At 44.5% G+C, this 18,122-nt stretch overlaps 1 protein-coding gene across 1 annotated transcript; it reads right to left on the bottom strand.

The window, feature by feature from the left end:
* Positions 1-2,084: 2,084 nt before the first annotated feature.
* Positions 2,085-15,910, bottom strand: st3gal2 (ST3 beta-galactoside alpha-2,3-sialyltransferase 2). The gene is made up of 10 exons (XM_034534664.1): positions 15,886-15,910; positions 15,586-15,674; positions 14,638-14,707; positions 13,263-13,921; positions 9,059-9,118; positions 8,482-8,615; positions 6,888-7,067; positions 6,501-6,546; positions 5,906-6,025; positions 2,085-5,102 (listed from the first exon to the last, which is right to left on the bottom strand). Exons 1-10 carry the CDS (start codon positions 15,908-15,910, stop codon positions 4,929-4,931), a joined length of 1,557 nt encoding a protein of 518 aa, XP_034390555.1. The 3' UTR covers positions 2,085-4,928.
* Between the last annotated feature and the right edge of the window lie 2,212 nt (positions 15,911-18,122).

Here is an 18,122-nt window from a genome sequence, read left to right as displayed (position 1 = left end):
TGTTAACTAGCTCAGTAAAAAGTTTTGATTACTATGTTGCTGAGTTATAAAGCCGGCTGAATGAAAAGCACCCACTTGGGAGGGTTATTTGCTTTCTTGACAATAGTTAGATGAGGAAATCGATGCAGCTCTCAAGAAAGCAGATGGTTAGCTTAACTGAGACTAGCCTAGCTCAGTCCAAAGGTAACAATTAGCCTACTAGCACTACTAGTAGTTATCTACTTAAAACCTTATATCTTGGTTGTTTAATCTGTACAAAAACAGAAGTGTGTTTGAAGTTTAACAGGATATGTGACCCTATGCTATTTCTTGTCCAGGAGCAGTCACCACCGTACCGACTAGCTTGCTGGTTAACTCGTGTTCTCCCCATAGTTCATGTCGAAGTGTCCTTGAGCAAGGCACTGAACCCCGAGTTGTTTCCTGGGCGCTTCACTGCAGCCCACTGCTCCTTAATTACTAAGGATGGGTTAAATGCAGAGAATAATTTCCCCACTGTGGAACTAATAATAGGATTAATTAATTCATCCATTCATTCTCGTCTTCATGCTAATGTAAGCTAACTTTCTCAACACATGAGTGGTACGTTCTTGTCACCTCATGCTGCGTTTACACCAAACGCTGTGTGAACGCAGCATTACTCTTGCATCCCCAAAATGTCAGACTATTGCTTTAAATGTAAATGCCTGTATGCAATTGAGATGCTAGACATAGATGTAAAAAAATAAAAATGTCAGTCAGCTTTGTCTGAGCTGAACAGGTTGGCTTTCAGACTTCAATATAAAATGTACTTTAATAACTTTAATGTCTCCTTTTCGACCAAGTAAAATGTAAACTGCAGTAAACTCGAGTTGTTGGTGTCTGCTACTTTGTGCAGTTGCACAAGGCTCAATAACACATTTCCAGCAAGCAATAAATGGGGTTTGTGACTTTTCTGAAATGTGCGTCAGACAAAACGATGTAAAAATAGTCCTGGATGTGGAGGGAACCTGGATTCCACTGACAGCAAAGTACAACAATGGGGTTGTTATTCTGGGGAGGTTTTGCAAGAGTCTGGTAAAATAGAACAATAACACAACGCTTATCAAAAAATAAGTCCGGTTTAAGTTGTTGTGACAGACACATAACACACAAGTCGGCTTTCGTTTGACTTGTTTCTCTCAGCGTTAAGAGAGAACATGAACCACACAGTTTTCAGTGCGGCTAACTGACACAAACAAGGACCACGTTTCCCAAAATGGTCCTGAACCGAAGCCGATTTGTGTTCCTTGACTGATGTTCCTGATGCAGCCACCTGAAAACTGGCGCTGCTTCCAACTATACCAAAATAAATCAGTGTATTGGGTCAGCGACAGAGAACAAACCTACTAGGTTGTATACACTCTCAGACGAGATCTGTGTTGTGCATCGTAAAACCTCCACACTGATTTAGGCCAAGAGAGAGGGATCGCCCTGCTTCCCCCTCACAATGTTCTGGTTTACAATTGAAAGAAATTGAGGATGCTAATTTTCTGTGCTTGAACAGAGACTCGCCCGGTTTTGGGACATGGCCGACTATTACGACTTTTCTATCCACTGCAGGCTGCGAGAATGTGATAGGAATGCTGCCAGAGAACCAAGTTATCTCCAAAACATTTTACACATTCCTCTTGAAGTTGGGGAACACACATTAATGACACAGGACCACAGTAGTGGACAACTCCGCGATAACAAGAAGGCAGTGGTACCCCGATATGGCTAAGCCTTCAGGCGCTTTGTCGTCCTCACCATCTGCGCTACAGTCACTGTGGGGTTGAAAACAAACACCAGCAATAGGACAGTTACCTGCAACTTTGTGGGATCGAATCCAACGGATGACCCTCTGTGTCTATCTTATCTAGAAAAGGCAGCAATACCTCAAAATGATGCTCATAAAAGTAGCAAATGTCCGAATGTGAATTCACAGCGAGTCACACTGCATCACCGGTTTACATCCTCTCCTTTCGCCTACAGCGATTGGTGGGAAACAATGTCACAAAGCAGTGAGTTAAGAGCAGGAGGGAGGCGTCTGTTCCCCTAGCAGAAGGCAGAGTGTGTGTGTTTGTGTGTGTGTGTGTGTGTGTGTGTGTGTGTGTGTGTGTGTGTGTGTGTGTGTTAGTGTCTGTGTGAAGCTCAGAAGGCACAGCTCTCAGCCAAAAGTCGCATGTGTGAAGCTAAAAAAATGCAAAGGTAGCCAGTGTGTGTTGCCGATGGAGCAGCTGTAGGCGGGATATGTCCAGCAGCAGGACAAGGACAAGGCACGAAAGCATGAATTTGTGTGTGTGTGTGTGTGTGTGTGTGTGACAGAGAGAAAAAACATAAAACAATATGTCGAGATTCAGCAAAAGAGACTCCTAAAGTGAGCCCAGCCTGACAATGAAGCCTCCTATATGATCTATTATGTGCAAAGTAGGGTAGAAAACATTGATAGAAGATGAAGTACAATGATAATACAAGAGGGTTACATGTGGTTACACAAAATCCTGCAAAGAAAATCCAATAAAACAACTGATATCAGCAGAAGAGGAAAACAGTTCTTCCCATCGCCTGCTAGGGGCACTATAGCACCCCGACCCTCCTCATTTGAACCTTTCTCAGGGTGAGCGCTATGGGATTGAAATCCTTTTACTTTTTAACAACACGTTCTCACACATGCACAGGTGTTATTTGGGATTAAAGAAGCATCTGCTAACGCAGCGGGCACTCACGGTTCCTAAACAGCTTCTATTCACAAACATAGCCATCAATGTAAATCCAGCTCACGGTGGACCACATTATGAGTCACTAAAATGATACACCAACTCCTTTTAGGAGAAAGAAATATTGGTGAAGGTCTGGTAAACTTTAAGTAAGTTGTGTAGTTTTCTTATAGTTTTAAATGAGCATTAAAGGCCATGCATACATGAATTAGTTTGGTGTCAAGGGGCAATAGAAATATTACTTATCGCACCCTGAAAGTCTTATTCAATCATGGCTTCTCCATATTGTCCAGACCTGTGTAGGAACCATGAGCACTCATCCTTATCAGCCACCATCTGCTGCTTGATCACAGCATCTTTGGATGCATTTGCATCTTTGGATGCATTTGCATCTTTGGATGGATTTGCAGCCTCAAGTCAAACCAAATACTTGTATTTTCCTTCCTCTCTGTGGCACACATTCTCCCTTTTCCACGAACACTTCTGTTTTTCATATTCCGTCTAGCAGCACTTCCATGACTGATTTTATTTTGGGCCTCCTTGTTAAAGATATAAATAACCAACAATGGAGGCTATAACATGTAAATGGCTATTATTTGAAGTTACCAAATCATGATAAAAACATTAACGAGCCACCTGGGTGGAAAAAAAAGATCTAATCTGAGCCAACAATATCAATCCAGCCAAAGTGTAAACTCAAAGCCAAACAGCACATAAAACTAACGAATGAAGTCTGCAATCTGCAGGGTGATATGCCATCAACATGAAAATCAGAACAGGAAGTGCAGTTTGTGCGGTACAAAGGTGAAGTCTAAGGCGTCTGGTGGCTCCGGATATAGCTGAAGTTTGAATTGGCTGAGTGGGGACCAGGGCTAGTGGTTAATGAAGCCAAAATAATTCCCAGATGGGGTTTACTTTCACCCCATCATATGGGTCTTAATCTGGGGCGAAATGCTCCTGACAGTCTCTAATCCCACTGGGATGCAGGAGTCAGGTCTGTGAAAAGGAAAGGAAACAGAGCGAGGTCTGTTTTAGTTTCAATCCTTTCAAAGCTCAAGTGGTGAACCCGGTACAGTTTGTGTCAATGTGATTTTGAGCACATCAACAGTTGACCAACGTCTTATCTATTCACTGTGTTGCAAATTATGTGTTTCCTTTGTCAATCTGGTTCTTCGTGCTCCAGCTCTCGCTCTGTAGTCCTTGTCTCCCAAATTAGAACCTGACAGAGCACATGGGGAGGAAACGCCGGGCTTTTCCAGCCTGCCTCCATCCAAACATGAAATCCCAGGAGAAAGGCTGTTGGCCTCATTAGAGCGTCACGCAGTAAAAACCAACACTCCCTGTGTCTGGATGTGAAAGGGGACTGTAGCGTGGTGTTTAAAACCAGGTTAGCTGGCTCTACAGACGCTGAGTCTCATGCTAGTGCTGCAGTGATCTGTCAGTCAGAATGGCCACAAAGCAAAAGCCTTGACCCCGTTTCTGTGTGTCTGCTGCAAGGTGTCGAGGACAGTCATACATTATAAACTCACAGCAATCGTCTATGATCTTATAATCAAGTATTTTACAACACATCACCGTCAGACAAGATCCTTGTGATAGTGGCAAGTGAGGCTCCATTTGAGAAGATCAATTCTTTCTTAAGGAAGTCATGGCCCAGGGTCCTGTCAGAGATGGAAGATTAATCCTTGAGTCTCAAAATGTTTAACAGCACACCATCGTGTCAATGTGGTCTATAGGCCTACAGTATAGTGCGCCGTGCTTAGAAGGTGAAGAACTGTACAGGAGTGTTCCTGCTGACAAGCCTTCGCTTGTTTTTAACTCCTGAGTTGAAGCTGCTCCTGGAAAAGAGATATGTAGTCCTTCTCTGGCCATTAGTGGTAAAACCAACCTTGAAAACTAAGAGCCAACTAGAGAGCAGAACTATGTTGGGATCTACATGTTCCCTGCTCCTGGTTCCTCCATGTTCTCCAATCAGAGCCTCCACTGGTGGGCACATTCTCCAAGATAAGGGAAAGTGAATGGAATAGCATTGTTTGGTACCATTCTGTGACCATTTTGTCTCGCTTTCTGGAAGCATTTGGTTTACTTTTCAACCTGGGATCCCAAACTGGTTCAGGTAGGGGAATACAAGGACATAACACGTTCTAAGCAGTCTCTATAGTGTCTGTTGCAGTACCACAGTTGGAACATTAGATGCACAGGGTGATCTGCTGGTTATTTCCCAGGGAATACAGTGATCTTGCCAGCCTTGGCCAGGTGTTGGATGATCTGGGCTTCGTAGTCGGCGTCGTGGACGCCGGTCTTCCTGAACTCTCCGGAGTAGCGGTTCTGTTCCCAGTAGTGGTGCCAATTTCCCCTGCTGTCTGCCCCGAAACCAAACACATTCACCTAGGGGAGAGTCGAAGAGTGAGGGTTGGAAAGCAAGTGTGTAATTTAAAATGTGTCGAGTTGTTCCGAGGCCAGTACGCAAGTCTATTCACCGATCCCATCATGATATCTTATAATTTAGCCGTGATTGAATCAATCCAACTGGATTCAAGCGACACAGGAAATTAAATGGGACATCAGCACTAAAACAGCAAGAGACATATAAACGACCTAACTGGCAGCTCAGACCTGATTGTAAAAATAAAATGGCCAGTGCGCAAGTTGATTCACCGATCCCAAATGCCGTTATGATATAGTTTATCTGTTAGTTTAGGCAACACAGGAGCAACAACATGATTTAGATCTCTAGATCACTCGTTAGCTACTCGCATCAACGTTTTTTGGACTCTGTATCTTTTCCAAGCTGAGGAAGTAGCTAACAAATGTGTTGTCTCATATCTTTCTCATCCCTGTTAAGAGTTGCATATGTGCAGTACCGATCAGACAGGCGATATCGAAGAGTGTAACGGTAGCCAGAGCTAGCAAAATCTTAGCAATTTGGCAATATTTTACACTGGAAAATCCCACCAGAAAAAGTGCTGTTTTTACACCTCGGGTATCAGATTGGTACTCGGTATCGGACGGTTCACAAATTCAGGTTCGGCATCGGTGTTCAGAAGGAAAAATAGTATTAGAGCATCTCTACAAATGTGTATCTATTCAGAATGAATGTGACGGAATAGAGAGATGTGTAGTTTCAGCATGATGCCAGAATTGACCGTTTCTGGTTGTGGGAAAGCAGATAAAGAAAGAGAGAGACTGACCTCATCACAGACGTGCAGGGCAAAGAACAGCACTAGCATTCCAGTGGAGGGGTAGCGCCCATGATGCCTGGTCCAGCGGTCGTGGATGTATTTAAAGAACGCTGGGTTGAAGATCTGGACCTGGGTGGTGAACGCAGAGGATGAGAGATATGGTTATATACTGTCTACCAACCGTGAAGAATCAAACCCAAACTCCATCAGCATTGTGCCTCAGCCTCATATTCAGGAAGGTCCACTTATGGTGGATATGCTTTTCCAAATATTCCAAGCAGAGGTAAATCCAATTTACTCCGAATTTCAGACCTTAAGCTTTCACTCAGATTATTTATAGAGTAAGAAAAATAAGCACAGCTGCTGCACATTCAAGAAAAGATTTCATAATACTCTCCGAGGTATTTTTTTTCAAGGATTAAAGAGCAAGCAGAAGATTATTTAAAACAATGGGATGATTTATAATCTAACTGTAAGCCCTCATCGACAATGGGGAGGGGATCATATAATTGTGTGTGTGTATGTGTGGCGGCAATGTGTTGTCGTAATACTGAGTGTGTAAGAATGGCCAAAAGCAATTGCAATGCGCGTTGAAAATACACACCGTGTCTTTATCTACACGGAGGAACTGCTTCACAGGAGCGTAGGTACTGAGAGAGGGAGGGAGAGAGAGAAACATTGATATTAAACACATTCAATCAGCACTTTATGTGATTGCTATGTATTCTGGATGATAGAAGGCTGACACATTGTTTCAGCACGGAAACTCTCTTCTCTGTGTCCGTGTGTGTGTTTATATAAAATGAGTCTTTACTCCCTTAAACTATACTCGTGTGTCTTTGTGCCCTAAGGTCAAACGGTGGATGCCTACATTTTTGTGTCCCTACATTGTGTGCAGTATGTGTCCAGAATTAATTTTATGTTTGTGTGCACTCTCGTGTGTGTGTGTGTGTGTGTGTGTGTGTGTGTGTGTGCATGTGTCTCTTCTTACAATCGAATCTGGCCGGTGGACAGCGCGCTGGTGATCCAGACGAGATCCAGCGTCTTAAAGGGAACCAGGACGAAGCTGACGTTGGCCGCCAGATTCTTGGCGCTCTCCGGGTACATGAAGTGGTGAGTGGTGTGGCTGCCGGCGTCTTCTTCGTAGCCCACCGTGGGGGCCAGGTTTATCCTGGGAGCAAAGGGGGGACAACATAAGAGGTGTAAGTCTTTGTGTGAGCTTCCATCGTAGTTGAATAGGTGCCAAACACAGTTTCAAAGGATCTAATTTCAAGCTGACTTGATTATGAATGTTTTTGGAACAAACTTTTAAAGGAGTAGCTCTAAATCGATGTGGCCAAAGTGTTAACACATAACTGCTTACAGTATGTACACATCTAGCAGACACGGACCAACATTTGCATTCATTTGAAGTGTTCGGTCACCATAAAAGTGCATTCTTCATTTCCTTTTTGCTCTGTCTTGGTCTGCCGAGGGAAATGTCCTGCACTTTAACTGCCGAACAATCCAATATGTTCACCAGCTAGTTGTGTTGATAATTCACTGTGGGTTTGTCACTACCAGCACACCAGCTCACAGTAGTCAAGGTCATTTGAGTCAATATGAAAATAATAAGTTTCAGGACTTTCCAGCAACACATTGTATTAAATAATGTAAATCTGTGTAGTTCAGACATTTCCTGTATGTACAGTAAATCTGACTCATTGTCTGGAGGAGTGAGCTGTTTATATACCCAGGACGGAGGTGCACATGAAAAGAAAAGGGCCACTGAGAGTGCCTTCCCATATGTCAGTGAACACACTTTTAGATAGCGGGAGGAAAAAGACAGATTGAGAGGAGGTGGGCGATGCTGGTGGTGAGTGGTAAGTGGGCCTGTTGTGACAAAGCTGATAATTAAATCAAATGAGAATCCAACCACAGTAATGAGTTCCTGTAACAGGAGATGGAAGTTGTGCAGGCTTCCCACACAGGTCTGCTGAGAGTGCAACGCTAATGGATGCTATACGCTGCACAGAAACACAAAATACCAGTCATTCCTGCCACAAGCACACGCTCGCTGCAGGAAACAACATATAGCTGTGTGTTCATGCCAACTGACAACAATCAGGCACTGTGATCCATCACTGCTGCATGAAAAAAAAAAGCCGGGGCGGGGGGGGGGGGGGTAGATTTAGACAAAAGGATTGATGTGCCTCTCTGTGCGGGCGTGTACCTGAGAGGCACAATCTATACGTTTCTGCTTCTTAGGGACATAAAGCTCTCTGTGGTGACCTCACACGAGTCAGGTGACATCTCTGTCAACCGGTGGGGGAGCTGAATAGAGGACAGCATTAAACGGCGAGATCAAATGTGGTGTCAGACACACTTCTGCTGTCCGCTTCTTTGGAAATACTTCTCTCAAGTTCACACACACAATGTTATTTGACGTAACTAGAATGGCACCGTGTGCTCTCCGCAACCCTCCTCCTCCTCCTCCTCCTCCTCCTCCTCCTCCTCCACCTCCTCCTCCTCCTCCTCCTCCATATCTCATAAGCGGTCTCTGGTCTCTATCTCTCCCAGCTATCCATTGCATCCATCACCCTCACCTCATGATGTAGTTGTGTCCGTCAATGGTCGCCCCATATCCGGCCCCGCGGAGGTTTCCGGAGTTCCCCACCACGGCGCAGCGCAGGCAGCGTCCTGGATCCCACGAGCCGTACGGCGACCTTCCAGGAATCACCTGCGAGTACAGCGGTGACTTACTTAATCAGACTGGATTCAAGCGACACAGGAAATGAAATAGGACACCAGCACTAGAACAGCAAGAGACATGTAAACAACCCAAACGGCAGCTCAGACTTGATAGTAAAAACACATCCTTGCTCTCACTACTGGGGTGAATTCTTAATGAGAAATTAAAAATAGATGAGGCCCTTCGGCCCTCAAGGAGCGACGCTGAGTTGTAGAAACATTCAGCCTCATGTGAAAGCACTGCGCTGCATTGGACTGAACACAAAAAACAAAACAAATCCAGATAAATAAATAAAGGATGAGCCGTATCAATGATTAAACCTACAGTCTAATTAAGACAATCTGTTCCCCTTCATCCTTTGTCCAAGAGTGTGAAGGCTGATTTGAAAGTGCTCAGATAATGGAAAGGTGAATTAATAATATAATACATACCTGGAACAACCTCAGCAGCACCTGCTGGATGCTGTGGGGTTTAAACTGGGGTTGTAACATCTATAGAGACAGAAGAGAGGGAGAAAGTGGGGTTAGCATGTGTGGTTTTCAGACAAATTGGATGCGACAGATTTGATTTTGAGTTATTTTCCCGTGTGGCCGTGGACGTGTGTACGCATGCATTCATGTGCAATCATATCTGTGTGTGTGTGTGTGTGTGTGTGTGTGTGTGTGTGTGTGTTCAGGTAACAGACATGTGTCAGACTGACAGACTGGGTGAGTGGTCAGAGGAGCAGAAGCACTGCTGCTCACATGTCAAAAACAAATTGATTTAACAAAAGAAAGAAAAAAACAGATGTCGGGGCCGTGGGGGGGGGGGGGGGGGGGGGGGGGGTTGGGGGAAGGGATGAAAATCATCAAAAAGAAAGCGAGGAGTGTGGGAAAGTCCATCCTGTCAACTTCTCACTCCCACCAAATGTTTTCTTTCCCACTGTAAATAAATGGATTATTCCAGAGACAGCACAGTCCCAAAGGGTTGTTGTGTCTTTCCAGAAAAGTTTACTTTTTACACCGTCCGTGTAACAGTGAGTTGTACCCAGAGTTCTGCTCTGCACAAAAGTGACAGCGGAGATGACAGCATGTCTCTCTCCTGTCTCGCTCTGCCAGAATTAATAGAAGGTGGATCAAAAACAAAAAGCATGGAATGTAAAGAGGGGAGGAGCAGAAGAGCAGCAAGGGAAGTTGAAATGAGAGAGTTGAAAGAAAGACTAAGAGAGGAGGAAGATGATGCTGTAGGGATTTTGCCCTTAATGGATAAGTATAAGTACCATGAATGTAAAGCGATTTGTTTTCTGTGCAAAAAAAAAAACTACTTTTAATCACGGTTTCCTCTTCGGCTAGTTTGAAAATGACCTAAATGCAATTCTAATCCTTCTGTTTGTCTTCATTGGGGCCCATCCCCATTTGGGACTAGAGACATCCATTGCAATACTTTGTTTTTGTCTTGAATTGCGAATTTTGGCAACAAATAGAAAAAATAAAAACACTCAGATTAGAAAAGTTTCTGTTCGTAACGATTTTTATCAGTTGACGGATTTAAAAAAAATCTATATGAACAATTCGGATTGGGCTGCCACCACCTCCTGTGGATTAAGACCCCCATTACTTCCTTTGGAAGGGTGGAATCTGTGACTGACCAGTGTACAGCAGCAAAACCTACCTAGTATATCGGTTATATTGACACATGAACAATTGAGTGTTCTCGTTCTTAGAGGAATGAAACATTGGGAAGTCATATATGTTCACAATCGAGAGTAGAACAATCTATTTGCTTTGTTTCTTCATTTATATTTTCATATATATTTATTTGGAATCATAGTTTTGAATGACCTCATTGTGGGATGTAAAGAGAAGGAGGACGCATACCAGCGGCTGACAAAGAGAATATAACTCAGCCAAAACACACAGCTAATGCCAGCACCTAAACACACATAAAAACATAATCTGCCAAAGCCAACACACACACACACACACACACACACACACACACACACACACACACACACACACACACACACACACACACACACACAGTTCCATCAGGGTTTTGCTTCTCCTCTGCTCTCCATGAGCATGATTTCCTCTCCATCTTTTCTCCTTCTCTCCCACACAGCAGTCTTCCTTTTCCCACTCCTTTGTCACCACTTCCTTTTCACCCGCAATCGGCCTTAATTTGCTTTTCCTGACAGATCTCATTCGCTTACATTTTCCTTCATGCATCCTCTCCAGCAGTCTCCTTGGCCCCATGTTTAATTCCTTCTCTTTAATTTCACTGGCTCGCTCTATTGTTTCTCCTCCTCCTCTTGTCTCTCTTCATCTCTTCGTCTCTCTGGGGCGCCACACAGCTCATCAGTGCTGATCAGAGGCCCCTAAATCTTTCTTTTTACTCTCCGTGATTTTGTTTCCCATGCCGTTACCCCTCTGCATTCTTCTTCTTCTTCTTCTTCTTCTTCTTCTTCTTCTTCTTCTTCTTCTTCTTCTTCTTCTTCTTCTTCTTCTTCTTCTTCTTCTTCTTCTTCTTCTTCTTCTTCTTCTTCTTCTTCTTCTTCTTCTTCTTCTTCTCTCTCCCTCTCTGTGTTTCCAACCTCCTTAATCCCACCATCCTTTGCCTTCTTCTGCCTCTGTCTCTCCGCATGAAGCCAGAGGCAGCTTGGCGGCACGCTGTCCCGCTGTTGTTCAGGCACTTCTAATTTTTTTTGGCAGCCATGGCAAATGGTGTCTTGCTTCCTTGCTCACAGCTTCCTCTGACTCCTAAAGTATACGCTTCCTGGCACCTACTTTCAAGTCAATACCACTTTTGTTTTTCACCGACTATGAACCAAAATTGCGACTTCGGAGAATAATGGCACCTGCTGTTACCCAAGTTTAAACATAAGTATTAACATTTAGGGGTTGTACCACACCAAGAAATGTCTTTACATCCAGTAAATGTCAAGTAAAACTGCTGTATAGCTTACTCAACAAACTGACACAACCTGTGGCCAACAATTAATTTATTAAAAGAATTATGCATCCTACTTTTATCTGTTTGTAGCCCTTTATCAAGCTTTTCTTAAAGTTTCATCTCTAAATATCACAAAGAAAAAAAACAAGCAACAATGTTTTCCAAGTGAATCAAAGTTACGATTAATTTAATCAACGAAGAGTGGCGGTTGAGTGTTTATACTCATAACTGTGGAAATGACGTCACTAAACTAGAACATCACTTGAGTATTGCGCAACAAATCATTGTAAAGGTGGAGGAGGAGGTTTGATTTGAAGAGCATTTATACGCCAATCATGCACACACAAAATCTTTTGTTTTCCTTGCTTCTGAAAGTTTGTCGAGTGGATTAAAAACAATTCAAGTGAACAGAAAAAGAAAAGAAAGTGGGGTAATGGACTGCGGGGCACTGACACAGCTACGTCTCACTGTGCATCAGCGATGTCTGCCTCTCAAACTCTTTGCCAGGGAATGACATCTTCTATTTCCCAACAGAAAGAGCTGGAACTCCTCCTCACCTTTACACCATGGTGTACAAAAGTACAAGGCTATAAGCCAAATAAAGGCCCAGTTCCCTGGTGGTAATAATTTTGTGACCTTTTTTGGGAAATCCCAACATTATCCCACCAAATTCCCAGTTGAAAACAATGTAAAATATAAAAAGATCTGTTTAAATCCTTTGGTCAAACCCACTAACAATTCAACAATCTGTGGAGTGACACGACGCGTTCATGACATGACAGCTTATTTTCAGGAGAAGAAAAGAGAGTTCTGTAGAGTTGCTATTTGCATCGAGGCCACATGAAATTACCAGATGGCTCTGTGCAATTGGGATGTGATGTTCTTTCCGATTCAGACTGATAGAAAGGCTTCCCTCACAAGAAAGTGCAAGGTCAAAAACAGAGAAACACTGCCCTCATATATCTGCAGAGGCCAGTGAGTTTATCCTGCTTGGTATGGCCCAGTACCATTCTCCATATATCTTATTTCCCTGTTCTCTTTCCTTTCCGTTTCTCTGGTTCATATTATTACAGTCCATGACTCCACTTTCTTGGCTTTGTTCTATATGTGATCTCCCCTGTTCCTTTCCAGTCAAAACCAATTTCCTCATTTATGTCTCCTTCTTTCTGTCCCCCGGTTCATCACCTCCCTGTTGCTGTGTGACCTAATGACCGGACACTTAGGGTTTAAGACGGACACACAGGGACACCCTGAGAAGGGGTGTTGATGCAAGTTCTTCTCTAATTTGGTGCATTCAGACACGACTCAGTCGTGGTTTAAGCCTGGTGGCCGAACACCAAGAAATTAACATACAACTGGCAGGGATACATGAGGAGCATGTCGTACTACTTGTAAGAGGGGATTGGTTGGCTCAGTGACAAGGAAAGATGAGGAGGATGGAGGATGGAGAGAGATCTGTTAGTGTTCTAATATATATAAATATATACATATATATATATATATATATATATATATATATATATATATATATATATATAATATATGACTTACCCCTCTTTACCATACACGCAAATGGTGGGTTTGAAGGTACAAAATGTAAAAAACGGTAGAATTCTTCTAAAATAATTTGCAGCCCTACTTGACACCACACTGAATTTTGTCACAACCGATCATGTAAAGTGAAATTATATTGTTACTTACCACCCACCAGTAGTAGACATCAGAGGGCAGCTGGATGTTGTCTCTGGTCCAAACGGGTGAGATATCAGGGTCGTAGTTCTCATCGAACCAGTCTGAGACGCCGGGGTCTCCGACACAGCGTGGGCAGGCACATGTCTTCGGCTGCGAGGTCTCGGCCGGTGACAGCCTGTGTGCGCCCGCGTAGCTGGGCACTAGCTTCACCCGCCTCGACTCCTCCCACCCAGGCGGCTCCAGGTAGTTGAAGCCGACGCCCCCGCGGAGCGAGACGGAGAAGAAGAGAGAGGTGAGGAAGATGAGAGCCAGTGAGCCGAGGAGAACCCAGACCCTGCGGGAGCATCTTGCCCTGCCTCCTTTCTCCGCCCCGCCTCCAGCCACGGTACTACCTCCACCTCCTGCCGCAGCAAGCGTCCCCCCGCTCAGCCATGGCCTGAGCTCAGAGACTCTGGGGGCTCCCCTGGATGAACTCCCGCCCCAGAACCCCCAGCCCCAGCGCCTGTCCCGGTGCAGGGTGGAGGACGGGATGCGGCCCCCCCATGGCCACGCTCCCACCCCTGAGCCTGCCACTGTCCACAGCCCACCGCCACCTCCTGCGCTGCCGCCTCTACGCAACGACCACCAAGACCTGGTCAGCGTGATTGGGTCGACCCCCTGACTGACACCTTGGACCACAAGGTCACTCACTATATCACTATATCAGACTCTGGCGGAGTCAATTTGTCTCACAGTCAAGCTGTGTGCTCAGCGATGCTCCTCCGCTTTCCGTCTCCCGCTGGATTCTCTCCCTCTCTCGTTTCACAGCTTTGAGCTCGTCTCGCCACACACACACATTCCCACCCCCCTTTACTTTCTTATGGCTTCCACCGCCTTGACATGTACCTCTCTCTTTCCCCTCCTGCTTTCGTTTTTAGGATTAACTGCGGTGTCCATCTTCAGTGAAACCCGGTACCCGGCGCATGCTGCAGGTCCTTCTCGCTGTCTCTGCCATCTGAGCACGAGCTCCGGCGCTCTGCCTTCTCCCTTTTTCTCTCTCTCTCTCTCTCTTTCGTTGCACTGAAGCGACGTCGCCAAAGAAAGCTGGCAGACTAGTTGAGAGCAGCGGAGAGAGGGAGGGGAGACCGGTGGAGGAGGAGAGGGAGGAGGAGCGGTAGAAGGGAGGAGGTCTAGCCTGAAGGGTGTTCCATCATGTCTCCAGTCAACCTAGACCGAAAAGAAAAAGAAATCATCTCTCTTCTTCTTCTCTTTTCTCCTTCGCTGCTCGGTTACTCCGTCATCCGTCGTTCTCTCAGTGTTCTCTCTTCTGTTTAGTTTTTTTACCCTACTTTCAGCTTTTCTTTCTCCCTTGCCTCTCTTCCTCTCAAGGGCTCTCCTCTTTCACCCTCCGTCAGTCCATTGTCTGTGCCTGGCTGTTTCGCTGAGGCTCTGAGAGCTTCTTGGTGAAAGAGTTTCTGGAGTTCGTCAGAAGCACGTTCCTCAGACCCAAACTTTTAAAAAGTCGGGATAGAAACCTTCAACTCTTTGTGATGAATTATGAAATCTTAATGTGATAACCAACAAAAACTCCCTCAGAGAGTGGTGACGCTGTACCAATACAGCATTCGCCACCATCACCTTCTCGACGTCAGTTCTGTAGTGGATCTGGAAATATTTTTATCGCTCCGCTCTGTTCCCAGAGAAGAAAAAAGAAAAGATAAAAGGCAAAAATGACTTTGGGAGAAGTAATCAAAGCCCCCCAAGCGGAATGTCCGTTGTCCTTCCGGGGGAACGATTTTTATGACGACGGCTCATCCGGGGACGAAGCTGTGCCAAGGAAAGGGAACAGTGGAGAATGGAGTGATGTGCAAAGGCTGCGATGGGAAAAAAAGACAAAACCAATCAGCCCCAAATCTCATCCTCTCTCCAGCTGGCTTTGCGAGGGCGACGGGAAAAAGGGTGAGGGCAGCATCTGTCCTGCATCCCAGAGTGTGTGTATGTGTGTGTGTGTGTGTGTGTGTGTATGTGTGTGTGTGTGTGTGTGTGTGTGTGTGTGTTATGCAACTATGTCTTTGTGTCAGCGATTTAATGCGCGTATGGTGTTGAGCCAGGTTAGCACACCATCTGCCAGTTGCACTAATTTAATTGTGTTCTACAGCTGTGCCGGTGTGTGTGTGTGTGTGTGTGTGTGTGTTTGTGTGCACGCTTCGTATTGGATAGCTGTGTAACTTTCATGAGGCTGGTTTCTTGAGGTGAGTGCTGCTCAGCTCTACTCTGCTAAACTGTAATCCCACTTTATGCCAGCTGTCTGCCCATCTTTATCTAATGCCAAATAAACACCTGCTTAACTCACCTGCACACACTCACTGTTGTCTTTCTGCGGCAATAACACCAAGTTTCGATGTGTGTGCCAGACGTCCGGCTTCTTGTTCTGCGATATACCTGTCGACAGAGAGAGAGAGAGAGAAGAAAGAGAAGAGACAGAATTGAATTGACTGCCATTAGCCCCATTGACCATATTGACATCTTTAATCCTCCTCTCCTTGCCCACTTTGATCTTCTTCCCCTTTCTTTTATTCTTATTTCCTCTTCTCTTGCCTCAGTCTACCCCGCCTCAGCCCAAACACGTTTCTTTTTTTTATTTTGTATGTACTGATCTCCAGCAGCTCTCGGTTCATTTTACACATTTGAATCTCAATCTTCCTCCTCTTGCTCAGTTTGTCTTCGACTCCATCACAAGGGACGAATGTGCAAATGTGGAACCAGTTTCTGCTCCGTCCCGTTTGTGTGTCTGCTGCTCGGTACTGAACGGTACCAGATGATCGCGTGTCTGTGGGGCATATTCGCTAAAACCTGCGACAGAATGCCACCAGGTGGCAAGATGTCACATCGTCGTGTTTTTAAGTAGCGATATATTCATTGAGACAACATATGAAAGTGAGTTTAGCTGAGAGTTAATCCGATTATTGTGTGTTTTCAGGACAACAATTTGTGTGTGCATGTGTCCCACAAGAAGAAATCTGTGTGTGAGGAAATATGACTTAAATAGCCAAATGTCATCAGCTCAATAAAAAGATCAGTGATTCAATAGGACGAGACAAATCAAATGTGGATATTTGTGGTGAAACTTATGGACGCCTTTCACAAGACTGTTGCTGAGAAGAGATCAAAATAATTTAACGGACACTAATAAGTATGAATGGCTGATTAAATCATTAAATCATACTGGGCTTTAAAGACAAATGCTGGTGCATTCTTATGCAGCAATTATTAGTCAATCGGCAGAAAAATTATTAGCAACCTTTTTGATGACCGACTGATGCTCCGGTCCTTTGTTAATCTAAAATGCAAACAGTATATAGTTTGGGTCCACTGGCTTTTTGGAATTCTTTCATTATTTTCTGACATTCGGTAGAATAAAAGTGTTAGTCGATTAATTGAGAAAATAATCAGCAGAGTAGCCAATAATAAAAATTATTGTTGGATGCAATGCTACTATTGACACTGTGTGGCACCTTTTCTAGTGTGGTCTGTTACTAACAAAGGACCAAAGCAATTTGACTTCTTCACAAATATCTTTGTGTGTTGTTCTCAGTCAAACAATGTTTAGTTGTGTACAGGAATGTTTATGTCCCCTTTGTCCGGGATCAAATGACAGTACCATGACAGCCTGCCTCTCTTTCTAGCCACCGACCCAGGAATCGACAATGATTTTCCTCTACTCTATTTTTGAGGCATCGCCATGGCAGCCAGCACATGATGCAGGGTTGTTACGGCAACACAAACCGCAACCTTGACCCATCTAGTCCATGACAGAAAACCGGCACAGACTTTGATTCACTCCAGTTGACATATTTCTTCCTTTTTATGTTATATTCCTATAATTGCTGTGCATATATATATATATATACACACACATGCAAAAAGCCGACAGAGCTTGTGACGTTACGACAGCTGTATTCTGAGTCCTAACAAGCTGCCGGTTTACAATAAAAACTTTAGCTGGTTGCTTTTTCTACCAGTTACAAAGCAACGCTCAGATTGCTCGTTTAGCAGATTCTGAATGGCGGCTTGTTAGCGTTCCTTCTATTTGCCACTGAAGCCAAGTTTGCGCATGATGCTCGCCTCTGCCCCTTTGGTTTTAATAAAGAAAGGCTCCCCGTTGAAATCATTACAATTTCATTACAATTTTTAGAAAGCAAGACAAAAGGAGATAATTGTTAACTATGGCAGCCGTTACGGGAAACAGCTGTCGGTATTTTCCACTGTATTTCCCCACTGTTATACCACAGTGTCCTTCAGATTCCACACAGCTGTCAAGGAAATCTTCTGTGAAATGATTTGTCTCATCCACAAAGAAAATGTCCTTGCTATGCCAGAAAACAGAAGATCTTCTATGTTGCATTAATGTCAGCGGAGCCGTGCACACGCTGCAGCTCCGATGTTTTCCAGACACATCTCCTGTCTCCGTGGTAATGCATTCACACACCTCTGGAGCAGCTTTCAGTGAGTGAACTCGGCTCCTGTGATTTGTATTCTGCCCCGTTTTTATACACTGCTCTGCCTCCGGAAGGGCAACATTTCTCTTGCATTGATTTCAGTCCAACTTTAACAGGAACTCGCCACTTTAAACTGTCAATCACCTCGCCCACGCTCCCTTCCACCGCTCTCTCCATTTTCTGCTTTACTCGTATACCTATTGTCCTGTCATATTCCTGTTAGTGTGATGCAATCACATTTGTACAGCGAGTAATTTTCATCCAATACCCTCCTGCCGGCCTCCTTCCTGTGACAATGGCTCTGAACAGGTGCTGCACTCGTTGGCCACAGTGTACTTAAAATGTGGCAAACACTTCCAGTTTGCTCCACATTCCTGTGCGCTGCTGCAGA

The sequence above is a fragment of the Cyclopterus lumpus genome, chromosome 6 (assembly GCF_009769545.1).
Source record: "Cyclopterus lumpus isolate fCycLum1 chromosome 6, fCycLum1.pri, whole genome shotgun sequence".
Classification (NCBI taxonomy): Eukaryota; Metazoa; Chordata; class Actinopteri; order Perciformes; family Cyclopteridae; genus Cyclopterus; species Cyclopterus lumpus.
This window is presented reverse-complemented; position numbering and strand designations above follow the sequence as displayed.